We start from the raw sequence: 14,408 nt of genomic DNA on the forward strand, positions 1-14,408 counted from the left end.
CCTGTGCCACCGTAATCATTACTTTGCAATGAGTAAATTAAGTAGTTTTGCTTTGTTAAGAATGTTTAAAAAAATAGCCCATTATTTTTCAACATATTGGTAATGCAGAAGGTAGCTTGTTAACATTACTTTGTAATGGGTTATTCGGCTCATGTAGGCTGCAGAATTTTCGCTGGTCTACTTATCATGAAAAATACAGCAGTAGAATATCAACCATGCAACCAAAAATAGGTGCTCGTTTCAAAAACAGTACATTTAAAAACTATTTACGTATGTATGTATGTACGTACATATTTATGTATTTACAGAGGTATTCTCTGTGAATGAAGAGCATAATAATATATTTCAATCACTTTGAAAACGGTGATATTCATCATTGTAACTGTACTATTTATTACTAGACCACTTCAGACACACGCACACTCACATACTCAACGCCCTTTAAAGCTAGGCGCCATAACAATAAAGTGAACAAGTAAAAAAGCATTAAGTTCGGCCGGGCCGAACTTTTCATACCCTCCACCATAAAATATTCATTCCTGTCCCCAACTTTAGTGAGTACGTTAAAATGTCAGATAATGTACATAAAATGCTATGTTGACAGTTTTTGATGGGAGCCTTTAATGTCAAATAGCTCCTAATTCGGTTAAAAAATTTTGCTAGAATCCTCAAAATATCGAAAATCGGTACATAAAGTGGGAACTTCAAATGTCATTAACTGCTAGTTCGGAGGTATCTGGGCTATATGAAAATATGAACTTAAATGAACAAATTACAGAAAGTTCGTCCAAATAATAAAACTAAGGTACGGAAAATCGGTAGGTTTGTTTTGTGGCTATACAAAAACATGGACCTACGTTCGGTTAAACATTTTAAGTAAAATCCTCAAAGTACCGAAAATCGGGAAGTATCGTTATATTGGGGCTATGTTGAAAATTGTTGATGCAGATGTGTGGTGACCACTACAACCTTCAAATGTCAAATTACAGTTAGTTCTGTTAAAAATTGTAGCTAAAATTGCCAAATTACTGAAAATTGGGAGGTACCGTTACATGGAAGCTATATCCGAACATGGACCTATGTTGGCAATTTTTGATGGAGATGTGTTGTGACCACTAACCCAACCTTTACACATGCCAGTGACAGTTCGAAAAATTCAATACATACACAATATTTTACTACCACAAATACATTTTTTGAATTGTCGACTCCACTGGCACTAGATTTTTCATGCCAGCAAAATTTTGAGCTGGCTGCCAGTGATATGTCGAAAATGAAAAAAGAGTTGCCGAGACTATTTTTTAATCCATGTACATTTTTGTTTCTTTTAAGAATGGAAAGATTTAATGCATATTTTCATAAAGATTAGGAAACACAAATAATACGTCTTGGAAGCTGCAATATATTAGTGGTTTGTAAAGACATAATTTTGATGTTTTTCATGCAAATATAGGTTGATATATAATTTCCCCTCTGGGATTATACAATATTGAAAAGGCGGCAATACCAGATTCCTTATGTTTATGACTGAAAACAATCTTTTTAAAACGAAATAAAATAAAAAGTAATAAAATATGTTGTGAATTGTGTTTTAAATCTGAAATATAATGCAATTTTGTGTGTTAATGCGGCTTAAAATAATTTTGAAATTGAACTTGCACTGGCATGTGTAAACACACAAGAAAACTGCATGCTAGTCGAACACTTTTTCGGCATTTTCGAGTATAATACATGTACTCAATTGGCAACAATTCACTGGCATGTGTAACGGAAGTGTAAGAACTTCAAATGTCAAATTACTGCTAGTTCGGTTTTATATTGTAGGTAAAATCATCAAATTACTGAAAATCGGGAGGTACCGTTATATGGGGGCTTTCTTGACAATTTTTGGTGGAGAGGTGTGGTGACCACTAACAATTTAAAATGTCAAATGTTCAAATTACAGATAAGTCGGTTAAAACTTGTAGGTAAAATTCTCAAAATACCTGAAATCGGGCGGTAACGTTATATGGGGGCTATACCAAAACGTGGACCTAGGTCCACAACTTTTGGTATATAAGTTTAGTTACACTTAAGAACCCTAAATGCCAAATTATAGCTATATCGGTCTGAAAATGTAGCTAAAAACGTCAAAATACTGTAAATCGGGGGGTACTGTTATATGGGGGCTATACCAAAACGTGGACCTATGTCCACAACTTTTGTTATATAAGTTTATTGGTACTTAAGAACCCTAAATGTCAAATTATAGCTAAATCGGTCTGAAAATGTAGCTAAAACCGTCGAAATACCGTAAATCGGGGGGTACCGTTATATGGGGGCTATACCAAAACGTGGACCTATGTCTACAACTTTTGTTATATAAGTTTATTGACATTTAAGAACCCTAAACGTCAAATTATAGCTACATCGGTCTGAAAATGTAGCTAAAAACGTCAAAATACCGCAAATCGGGGGGTACCGTTATATGGGGCTATACCAAAACGTGGACCTATGTCCACAACTTCTAATATATAAGTTTATTAACACTTAAGAACCCTAAATGTCAAATTATAGCTACATCGGTCTGATAATGTAGCTAAAAACGTCAAAATACCGCAAATCGGGGGGTACCGTTATATGGGGGCTATACCAAAACGTGGACCTATGTCCACAACTTTTGTTATATAAGTTTATTGATACTTAAGAACCCTAAATGTCAAATTATAGCTAAATTGGTCTGATAATGTAGCTAAAAACGTCAAAATACCGCAAATCGGGGGGTACCGTTATATGGGGGCTATACCAAAACGTGGACCTATGTCCACAACTTTTGTTATATATGTTTATTGACACTTAAGAACCCTAAATGTCAAATTATAGCCAAATCGGTGTGAAAATGTAGCTAAAAACGTCAAAATACCGTAAATCGGGGGGTACCGTTATATGGGGGCTATACCAAAACGTGGACCGATATAGCCCATCATCGAACTTGACCTGCCTGCAAACAAAAGACGCATTTTCCCAAAATTTCAGCGTCCTATCTCCATTTTTGTGGATGCTAGAGTGATTACCACAGACGGACGGACGGACGGACGGACGTGCTCAGATCGACTTAGAATTTTACCCTGATCAAGAATATATATACTTTATAGGGTCGCAAATGAGTATTTCAATGCGTTACAAACGGAAAAACAAACTTAATATACCCTCCATACTATGGTGGAGGGTATAAAAACGTTTGGGGTGAGAGAGAGAGAGGTGTTTGACTTTGATGCTGGACAACATTCATATCTATATTTCACCAAGAGGCCGGCTGTTGATAGAGGTGGGCAATAATTTAAAGTGTTCTTCTGTGTTTATTTAAAAATAATTTTTATTAAAGTGTGCTTCTTCATTTTTCATTTGAAAGCATTTTATTACTTTCGACTTTACGGTAGACAGACGTATGCCAGAAGAAACAGTGTTTGCATATTTGGATTATGTTTAACGTTTAAACAAAATCACCCTCCACGAAAAACAATTAAATCAAATTTCGTTTTAAGATTTTTTTAATTATGCACATTTTTGGGAATTACAGTGGGCAATGATTGAAATTAATTGAAATTAAATGGGGAACAACTCTAGCTATTTTTTTGTTTTATTTCTATTTAAACAGACACACAAAAGAAAATTTGGCAATTGAAATACTTACCGCCACAGAAGAGTTTCCTGGAGTTGCCGCCACATTTTTCTACATACCATTTAATAAAATTCTTTTAGTATATGGAATTATCAGTTACAGCAAAATTCATTTGTTATTAAATAAAAATCATGTTCCACAGTGCACACACTTTTACAAGTATTGGACAATAACGCTTAACAAGATGGTGGGCGTCAAATTATGTTATTTTTGTTGCTACTTAGTGAAAACAGATTGAAAACTCATGACTGTTGTTTAAATGTAAAAGTCTTGTCTTCACCCACTGTGAAAACAGTGAGATCTAAAGTGCCCGATTAGGGCAATACTTAAATGCTTCAAATTAACAGAAATGTTATCTGGAAAGTATTATTCTGGTATTTATTCATAGTCATCTGGGAAAATAATTTTCTAATATATTCTAAATCGTATTGTTAACCCAATTCTCACGAAAACAGATAAACAAACAAATAACATAGGTTTATGCAAAAACATTTAAGTGGATTTACAAAACATTATTTTTAATTTAGTTTAATAGCTTTGTGAAACTTAAAATTAAACACAAACATTCATGTAAAACAAATTAAAGCCGAAGTGTCCCAAAAGCAAAAGGTGTCAAAATTTGTTAATTTTGTCATCTCAAACTGTCTGTAAACGGAAGAAATGGTGAAAATGTTGGATCTGGATCGTCATGCCGATTGCCCCCTTTGGGAGGCATTAGCATCACAAGATGTACCATGGACCGGCCTACACTATGCCTGCCTAAATGTTTTGCACACCTACTGCAAAGTATTCGATAAACAAGAAATTTATGATCTCATTGTAAGGTAAGATGAAAAATCAACAACAAAAACAACAGTATGAAAAAGGAAAAATACTTTTTAAACACAAATCATTTCACTGCTATACTCGTACTAACTCTGCTCTGCGTCTGACGTACGTCTACGTCATGGTATTGAAAATAAGGTATCATTCAAAAATATTTGAAATATTGATGGACAGATAGATATTTAGTAGAATGTATTTGGCAATGATATCATTCATTCATTGTTTTGGCTACTCGGATGTATTTTGACTTAAAGAAGAAGTTCATCTCGACATTTATTTGGCGAAGAAAGTTCGGGTCTTTTTAATGTTAGGATATCAATTGGCAAAGTATTGATATTTGTGAAGACAAGTTGAATGCCTCTCATGCTAAAAACCAAGTTGAAATAAAATCAAAACAAGTAAAAAAGTATCAGTCGGCTTTGCCGACAGAGATATACCCTCAGCCTGTGTATATTGAAAAAAAAATTTCCCAAAATACGTATGTATTTAGGGGGTTTTAAAAATTTTGGGCGCTTGAACCGACAAAACTGTTGATTAGAATTAAAGATCATAAGTTTTGCGGAGGAGATACTAAAAGAAATGGATCGACATTGACCGTTATGGAAGTGGATCTCCAGCCACAACATATGGTGCCATTGGGGGATTTCACACTCTTCGGGCTGTTTGCTCAAGAAATATGGACTTGCCCCTAAAAAACTTTTGCCATCGTAATTGAGGCAGCGAATGAAAGTTGCTTTGAACCTGATCTATATCTGGTAAATATATTAGGATGTGTGAAGTATAGACCGATTCGGTCACTCTCTTCAAGAGTTACGGTACGAACAATTTTTCCGAACATTTTTGAACTTTTGTGGGGGAGGTACTTGAAGGAGTTGACCGATATAGCTTATCTTCAAACTAAAAATATTTTTGGACAAAATATTACTAAGGCCATATTTTGGACCGAATCGGCAGATCCGTTCGAGTGTTATCATGCGCTCCAACCACCTCACACGGTGTCATAGGGTTTTTTTGCAACTTTCATTCTATTTTCTCAAGAAGTATGGACTTGCCCCTGATGAAACTTGTACCGTCGTGTGGAGGGCAGTGAATACAAGTTGCTAAAACAAAAATCAAAGCGATTCGAGAGCAGGCCCTAAACTGAACTTTTCCGAAATTTTGTGTGGGAGGTACCCGAAGGAGTGGACCTATTGAGACCATATTGGAACCTCATATTACTCTGGTAGAAAGTTTACGCTATACAAAGTATGGCCCAAATCATTCACTCCCTTCAAGAGTTATCGTGTGCACAAACTTTCCGAACATTTTCGAACTTTTGTGGGGGAGGTACCTGAAGGAGTGGACCGATATAGCCCATCTTCGAACTTAAACTAAGTTTGGGCAAAATATTACGAAAGCCAAAATTTGAACCGAATCGGTTCATCCGTTCGAGAGTTATCGTGCGCTCCAGCAAGCAGGACAGACAGACGGACGGACATGGCTAGATCGACTCCAAATTGTCTGAAACACATTTCGTCCAAACATACTTGGGGTCTAAAACCATTATTTCGATGAGGCACATTTTCATCGTATCAAAGACTATATACCCTCCTTAGCCTAAAGACTGAGGGTATAAACACCTTCAGTGCGTTTGTTGTCGATAAAATAGTGTTTAGTTGTAGTGTTCGCATAAACAGGTTCTAATTACCTACGAGGGTCACAAAAAAACCTTCTGGCCTAGACAACGCGCAGTGTCGCCAGGCGTCATTTGACATTTCTTTGGAAAGTTTGACAGTTGTTAGCCTAAGCGTACTCAGGACAGTTTACAGTGGCTTGAAAAAATTACTTTGCAAAAAAATGTGATTTACTTGTGAACATTTTCGTCCGATAATTTTTCACAATTTCCGACGTGAAAAATCACGGCAAGAGTGGATCGATCAAATGAAATTTTCTATGTCGATAAAGGCCCATCTTATAGCACTATGAAAAACTGGCCGACACTCGCCAAAAAAACGAAGTTCGTGAGGGTCGTCCAAAACGGCCATTGTGCCAGAAAAAATTAAGCCGTGTGTAAACGGATAATGCAAGAACGCAGTGCTATATACCGTGAGATAGAAGCATCCTTAGGCATTTATTCCACCAACTAACATTTGATATTGCATGAACACTTGGCGGCAAAAATGGGGTTTTTCTCTTTGGATACCCTGTCGATCGGTGCATGAAATTTCAAAAAAATAGGATCGTGGCGCTTCAAAAGACGTTTATAAGATGCATCCAGGTGACGAATCATGGAACTCTGCGTATGAACCCGAAATAAAGCAACAATCACCAGAAGATGCTGTAAAACGTTCAAAAACCACTGTCAAACTTTCCAAAAAAAGTCAAATGACGCCTGGCGACAGACACTGCGTGTTGCCTAGGCCAAACGATTTTTTAATGACCCTGGTGTAATATAAAAAAAGCATATAATAATTCAAGAGTGTTGACAGATTAGGTGCCACACTGCTGTAGTCATGACCCTGATGCAAAATACCCCTCAGCGTATTGTTGGTGACATTTCCTGAGATTTTCAGCCGTATAAAACTTCTCTACAAGTGATGTATTAAGAGACGCCGTTCGGATCAGTAAGAGAAGTACAATACAAACATAGGTTATGTGGCCCTCTACAGTATATCTGTCCTATAGATCGAACAAATAACATGTGGCTATTGTGCCATTTTACGAAACCGAATGAGTTTTGTGGGACTACCTGCGGGAAAACAAGTTATACCTTCGAACGTATAGTGTTTTCGGAGGGTAGTATATAATCGACATCTGTATATCTTTTCCAGGATTTGGTTGGCCCAATTATTTCTTTGACCTTAGGCCTAAGTCGTTCACACAATAACCCTGACACTGTCTTATAAGCAATAGGGAGTTATGTGCCTATAGTTAGAGCGCACAGCCTTTCCTACTTTCTTGTGGACGGGACAGAGGATGCTGAGGTTCCATTTAATGGGTACGCGTTTTCCTGCCAGCTGGAGGTAACTAGCTGATGCATAACTCTTATTGGAGTGTAGCCTCCTGTTTTGAACAGGTTGCTTGGTAAGCCATAGACTCCTGTGCTCTTATTATTTGTCTTTGGGTCGGAATTAGAGCAGACCCATTCGTCAATTGATCTCCTTTACGAATGTCTTTGGTTTTGGGGTAGGTTCTTAAGCCTACTTCATTCCCTTCTGGATTGGGATCGGCTTCGGAACACAGATTGATTCCACTTGCACTACTGCAGCTTCTTTAGAGGATTTGACTTAAGGAGCTACAGGGTCTGGAATGTCGATCTTGCCCACCTGAAGTTCGCATCGGGGTACATGAGGGTAAGTTCACTCGAATTTTCTCATGTACCTTAGTTTATTTGTGATATAGAAGACCTCCTTCTCAAAATGCATTCGGATCTCGTCCAACGAATTTGCGAAGATACATTACATCACATTTGTAGTGTTTTATATCATAAATTTCCCAGGCAGATCTGGGGCCTAATTACGTGATTCGATTCGATCGAGTATTTGCTCGTGAAAAAGATTTCGACACGATAAAAAAGCGGCATGACGAGATTCGATCGAAATCGTTGATCGAATGTTTCGAGACTAACCGGTAATCGAACTATGAAAACCTATGTGTACTATAGGGAATATTATGAAGGTAGATGTAAAAAAGGTGTTTTTTGAAAGCAAGAACCAAAAAAAAAACTAAATTATGAATGAAAAATGTAAATATTTGTGGAATTTGTTGAACAATACATTCAATAATAATTTCGGAATGAAGTTGTGCTATGGAAATAAGAAAATTATTAATTTTTGCAAAATCTTTTTGACATTGTTGTAACGGATTGCTGATACATCTACCTTAATAATCCTCTCTCAAAATAAATGAGAGAGAGAGTTTGGTGGATGTTTTGCATTAGCCTCTCTGAGAGAATATTTCCTTTGGTAAACAACGGGGGATGAAATGTTTAAAATGTACTTCCCTTATACAATAAAGGCTATTAATATTAAATATTTTTTTTCTTTTTCCAGAAATGCTTATTTTTCAACTTATTTTTTAACGACTACAAAAGTAATTTTTGGTTAATGATTGCATGCATTTTAATTCTAAATTTATTACAATTTCTCAAAACGACTGCAAAGGACTTTTCCCAATTTCTCTTGTTTTTACATACATTTTAAACAAAAAGACAATAAGGAAATCTTTCATTTTATTTGTTTACGATAGGTAATTTGGCCTCGAGAAATTACTCGCAAATTTATGCTCAATTTCTCGATAATTTTACTCGATAACGAATGTTGTCATCCCAACTTTGAGTACTCAGGTCGAAACAACTCGATATCGAATCACATAATTAGGCCCCTGTCCTTAGAGTCATTGACTAATGTAGGAGTTTTTAGTCAAAATGATTCTGTTACACCCTGCCTTTGAAGTTTATTACCGTCATGTGCCGATATTGGACCTTCTGGAACTGGGCTTGCATCCAGTTGAGCATCTGAGTCCATACTCCCTTCCTCCATGTTATTCTCCACCACTTTTCCACTTCTCTCTTTTTCCGTTTCTCCTCGCTAGCTAACCATGGATGGTTACTGTTTGCATGGAGTTGGTAATACTTTGCCACTGTGGTAATATGTTATCGGAACAAGGGTTGCTTTCATTAAGCAATTGTGGAAGTTGCTAAAGACCCGATATTTTAACCTCCAACTAACTAAAAATCCGCAACCAAACTCGTGCTTTATATCAAGTCAGCTAGAATACCTTGCGTATTTCCTCCATGACAGTATGGTTATACGATGAGCTGCTATCGTTGATTGTAGACAGTCACAGTCACTTCACTCGGTGACCAGCGGTTCTCCTCGGACGTAGGAGAGGAATGGAAAAAATAAAGACAGGAAAGAAGTAGAAGGAGAGTACATATAACAGGAAGAGAAGTTAGTTAGTTGAACTTGCTTAACTTCCAGGCAGTGGCTTCAGAGGGAGGGAGAGAATAAATCTCGTGCATGTGACTCACACATACAGACCGGTTGCTATCCCTAGTCTAGGATGACCCACCTCCTAGCCACTTATGAGTCCTACAGTAGTTAATAGAGCTGCAGGGTTAATGGAGGAAAAATAAGAGAGATAAAATATCATGCACTCCACACAGCCAGCGTCTTTTGACTGACAATCTAGGGCACTGGCAGAGAAGTTGATCGATTGTTTCTGTCTCTTTCACATCCTCACATAGCCTACAATACACAAGGTTGTTGTCCTCCCACTTACTTGTCATAGATCTGACGCCGCATTTATATAGTCAGCGAAGGGACGCAGTTCTACGCCCTGAGATTACCGGCCAGATTGTCTGCGATACCTTACAACGAGGTATGTCATGCGAAATCCTTACGGGTTTCTCTGCTACTACAATTTTGAAAAGTCTTAGATTTAATAGTGTATGGTCCTAAAGCCCTTAAAGCAGACTGACTATTCACGTAAGCCGTGACTATCCTATTTGCCTATCTGCAAGGTCTGCCATTCCTACGGTAGTTCTAGGGCTTTTAGCACTGAATTCTGCCTGAAAAAACTGCGGTTGTCGTTGAGTTTATACGATCGTCTTATGTTCAGTTCTTCAGGATATATACTCGTACACTTCGATACGACCAAAAATGTGCCTCATCGAAATAAGGGTTTTCGACCCCAAATGTGTTTGGACGAAATTCGTTTCAGACTGGCTGGTTGGTGCGCACGATAACACTCGAACGGATCTATCGATTCGAACCAACTTAGATTAAGTTCAAAGATGGGCCATATAGGTCCACTCCTTCGGGTACCTCCCCAACCAAAGTTCAAAATGTTCTGCAAAATGGTGTGAACGATAACTCTCGAAGGGAGCAATCGATTTGGCCCAAACCTGCCACATAATACTCCGGAAAAAGTAAAGTTTAAGAGCCCCTCCCGAATCGTTTTGAAATTTTTCCAGCAGGTCGTCCTTGCAGCTCCCTTTACAACGGTTCACTTGTGTTGGGGCGCAAGTCCATACTTCCTGAGATAACGCCTAAAAGCCCAAAGAAACCCGGACGGCACCAACTAAAATGGAAAATTCGCAAGATAACTATCGCAGAGAGTTTCTGATTGGTCCAATCTTTGCACATCATATTACTTCATCCATTCATATATCAGGATGGAATATGGACTATATCCGTCCCTAGGGTACCTCCCACACAAAATTTGGGAAAAGTGCTGTTTGAGGACTCGCCTCGGATCTGTTTGAAATTTTTCCAGAAGGTTGTTTTCACGGTACCTAATACAACGGTACAATTTTTTCCGGACTAAATCCATACATCCTGAGACAATGGCCCAAAAGCTCCAAAAAAACCCTGCCTGCACATATTAAAACGGATAATGTGCAAGATAACTCTTAAAATTTTCAAAAAATTCTTCCAAACTTAGATTAACGTAATTTAATATTTCGAGTTTTCTCTGAATCAGAAGTTTGTTTACTAAACATTGTTTTGAAGCAAACTCGTGACACAAAATTGATATATTTTTTATACGGCATAATTATTGTGTTTGCTTCTTGTTTGGTCATAGGCTGAGGGTATATCTCCGGCAGCACAGCTGACTGATACATTCTTAAATTTTCCCTACTAATATTTTGTTTCTTATTTATTGTTAATCCTTACGTACGTATTGGAAGTATATAACAAATTTTCTACAACATCACGTCTTTGCCACAGGCAAAAGAGCGATGTAACGAATATTTTGACTAATATTTCAAAACTTTTTATGCCTTTTATTTGAATTCTTTTAGAACAATACGCATTCCAATACAGGAACTAAAATGTTTAAATTAACGCTTTGTTGATTTTCAATTAAAAAAGCTTTTACATTCAACAGTGCAGAGTAAACAAACTTTTAAAGCTTTATTTAACATTATGTTAACCAACCAAGAAACTGTTAAATACAAATTTGATGTGTATGTTAAAGTTTAGAAATGTATCGCATGCAATAAATATTGCCCACATTTTACGATTACGATACAAATAAAATTCTTCGATAATTTTGTGCTAACTTTTGTGTTGTTTTTGTTTTTTTCTCTTTCAGAAAAACCTGTCAATCCTGCAAATGTCCCCGCGAAGCACACGCCATTTATCAGCAACAATCGACATCGGTACATGAACGTTTGGGTTTTAAGGTGGGTGGTATCGCTTTGTTTATTATTTTATTATATTATTTTATTATTACATTTTTATTATTTTATTATAATAATATTATTGCACTATAGGTAATTTGGCCGGTTTTTGAGGCAAAAATTAATAGCGGTGGATATGTGGGCTTTTTATACATTTTTATTGCTTTATATGTAAAAGTAAGATAAAACAAAGAATTACAATGTAAAATTCGGATATAGCGAACATCGGTTATAAGAAACTACGTTTATAGCGAACAAAGTTTTATGTTTCCAAAGAATTTTTCTTAATATTTGTACATACATTGAACTTCTTAAAACGATCACGATTATAACAAACAAAAATTGTTACCCCGCGAAAAGAATTTTTTACAATTTGTTAGGATTTTCAGGCCCGTTTTAAAACACAAGCGATAGTGACGAATTTAAGCACTGTTTCAAATATTTTAACATATGATATTTAAAAGTAGGCTTTAATAAGAATTTTACAGACGAACACGTCTACAACGAACGCCGGATATAACGAAAAACTTTTCTTTTTCCTACCCCCTATTCTCATTTTACCTATTTTATTCGTTCCAACCCAATGAACGCGGTTAAAACAACAGAAAAATGGTAGCAATGAAGTAAAGTACTGATCCGCCAAAAGATTTTTATAAACGTTGATATGTTTAAAATATTGATTCGCGAAAAGATCTTTATAAATATTATTTTTCAAAGGACCAAATAAATCACGCAATCATGATCCCTAGTTAGAACATATTACGGCTATAATTAACAAAAATGTTGACCACAACACCCCTGTACATTTTTAGAACATATGGTGAATTTTTCTTTAAAGAAAATGTCTTTTTAGTTCAAATCGGATGATTTTCTGTTTTTAATATTTCCTTCACCAAACAAAAAAATTAAAAAATATATATTTTTCTGCAAGGAGGTCACCTTCAAAAAAGTGATATAACTCAAAAAACGCAAAAAATTGCACCTTGGTAATTATGTAGTTGATTCAGAACCCTTTGCTGAAGATATTCCCGGTAGCAGAATTACGGACAAAGTTGGACAATTTTGTAAAAGTCTATAATATAAAACTATAATTTTGTAAAAAAAAATAATTCTTAGGTTGTATCCTATATGACGATTTCTTCTGCTGTAACAAACATTTTTAAGAAAATTATTTCTTAAAACAGAAAGTACACACCGCCACCATTCCACTGAATATCATATCTTTGTATTTAATTATTACCAAACTCTAACAAATTGCGTTTAAATTCTGCTCTGACTTTTAATCTTTTTTAACATTTTTTATTTTGTCTTCGAAATTTTGATTTTAACTTCGAGTTATACCGCGAGTTTTGAATATTTTTGAAAACAAATTGCGCATCCATAAAATTTTACATGTTCTTTCTTCGAATCAAATTAGAAAACTCGCGTTGTTAAAAGTGCAAAAATTGACTTTTTGCCTAAAAACCTGTCCAAATTACCTATAGTGCAATGGGAAGAGCTGACAACGTAAACCCACTGCCTGCCGACGAAACTCTAATGGAAAGAGCCGATGACATCGTAAACCCACTGCCTGACGACGAAACTCCAACTCCTGGTGGCCACCGACGTACGAAGCGAAAAAAACATATGGATCAATATTATATCAAAGAAGTCTAAATTTCCATATTCCACCAAAGAGAGCAACGTCATACTTTGAGGCAAAAGGATATTTACTGCGAACCTGTCCCAGGCCAAAAGTTGCCACGCGACATCGATGTGATGCATTCAATATGCAACTGAGTCAAGCCGTTCATAGAAGGACGACTATATTACCATGAATTGGCGACCAAATTCGCGTTAATTAAAAAATTTACCAAGCATTTGAGTAAAATGAGATTCAGTTATTCTTATGAAAGATTTAATATAGATTATCAATGTTTTGAGCTAGCAAAATTGAAGCAAAAGCCATGTTTGAACTCAACTAAGTTTGTGGTGTCGAATATCAAATACATTTTAAAATTTTCTACGAAGGGTTGATTTTCATATCAAGGAGCTGTTTGGCTCATCCATTAAAGCGTGGAAAGTTTTATTGGACAATTTTAAAAATATATCAAAAATATATACAAAATGTGCAACTCACTGTACTGTAGAACGCTTTTTTCAAACTAAGGCAACACTATCAAAGTACACCTACGGTCGAAAACATTAACTATGCTAAATCACTATATGACACAGTTATAGAAAGCACCAGTAATATCGACGATGTTTTATTTTGTTCTGATCCCAAATTTTCCCATTAAATATGACATATTATATTTATATTATAATTATAAGTAGTATAGGTATATAGTACATATATAAGTAGTATAAGTAGTATATAATTAATTTAATAATAAATATAAACCACTTTTAATATATATTTGGCATTGTAATAAAAATCTTGTTTCTTTTATTTTCTATTAACATATGTAAATGTAGGTGGTATCCCCTGCCGATTCGGGTGTGGATCCTCGTGATTTGGGCTACACTTGGGTGCCTCAGGGCATACGTGTGTCGTCACGCATCAATCGTTACTTTGAACAATTGCCATTGGAGAAAGTTCCAAAAATCGGTAGCGAGGGCGCGCGTTATCGTGAACAGCAGATCTCATATCAATTACCCAAGCAAGATCTTTCACTGGAGCACTGCAAACACTTGGAAGATGTGCACGAGGCATCCTATGAAGATTTTGTAACAGCACGTAATGAAATTGCACTAGACATAGGTAAGCGGAGC

The 14,408-nt window shown here is 36.2% G+C and overlaps 1 protein-coding gene across 5 annotated transcripts in view; it reads left to right on the top strand.

The window, feature by feature from the left end:
• Positions 1 to 14,408, top strand: part of Lmpt (four and a half LIM domains protein limpet) — a 437,156-nt gene that overhangs the window by 282,793 nt on the left and 139,955 nt on the right. For 3 of the 5 annotated variants that reach the window (XM_073986058.1, XM_073986057.1, XM_073986056.1), the window contains 3 exons: positions 4,189 to 4,485; positions 11,567 to 11,657; positions 14,112 to 14,397. In XM_073986058.1, coding sequence (XP_073842159.1) covers positions 4,322 to 4,485; positions 11,567 to 11,657; positions 14,112 to 14,397 — 541 coding nt within the window. In that variant the 5' untranslated portion in view covers positions 4,189 to 4,321. The remainder of the gene's footprint in view (positions 1 to 4,188; positions 4,486 to 11,566; positions 11,658 to 14,111; positions 14,398 to 14,408) is intronic. The other 2 variants (XM_073986055.1, XM_073986054.1) reach the window with 1 other exon arrangement.

This window comes from Musca autumnalis, unplaced genomic scaffold, assembly GCF_047663935.1.
Source record: "Musca autumnalis isolate F117 unplaced genomic scaffold, ASM4766393v1 scaffold_4, whole genome shotgun sequence".
NCBI lineage: Eukaryota > Metazoa > Arthropoda > Insecta > Diptera > Muscidae > Musca > Musca autumnalis.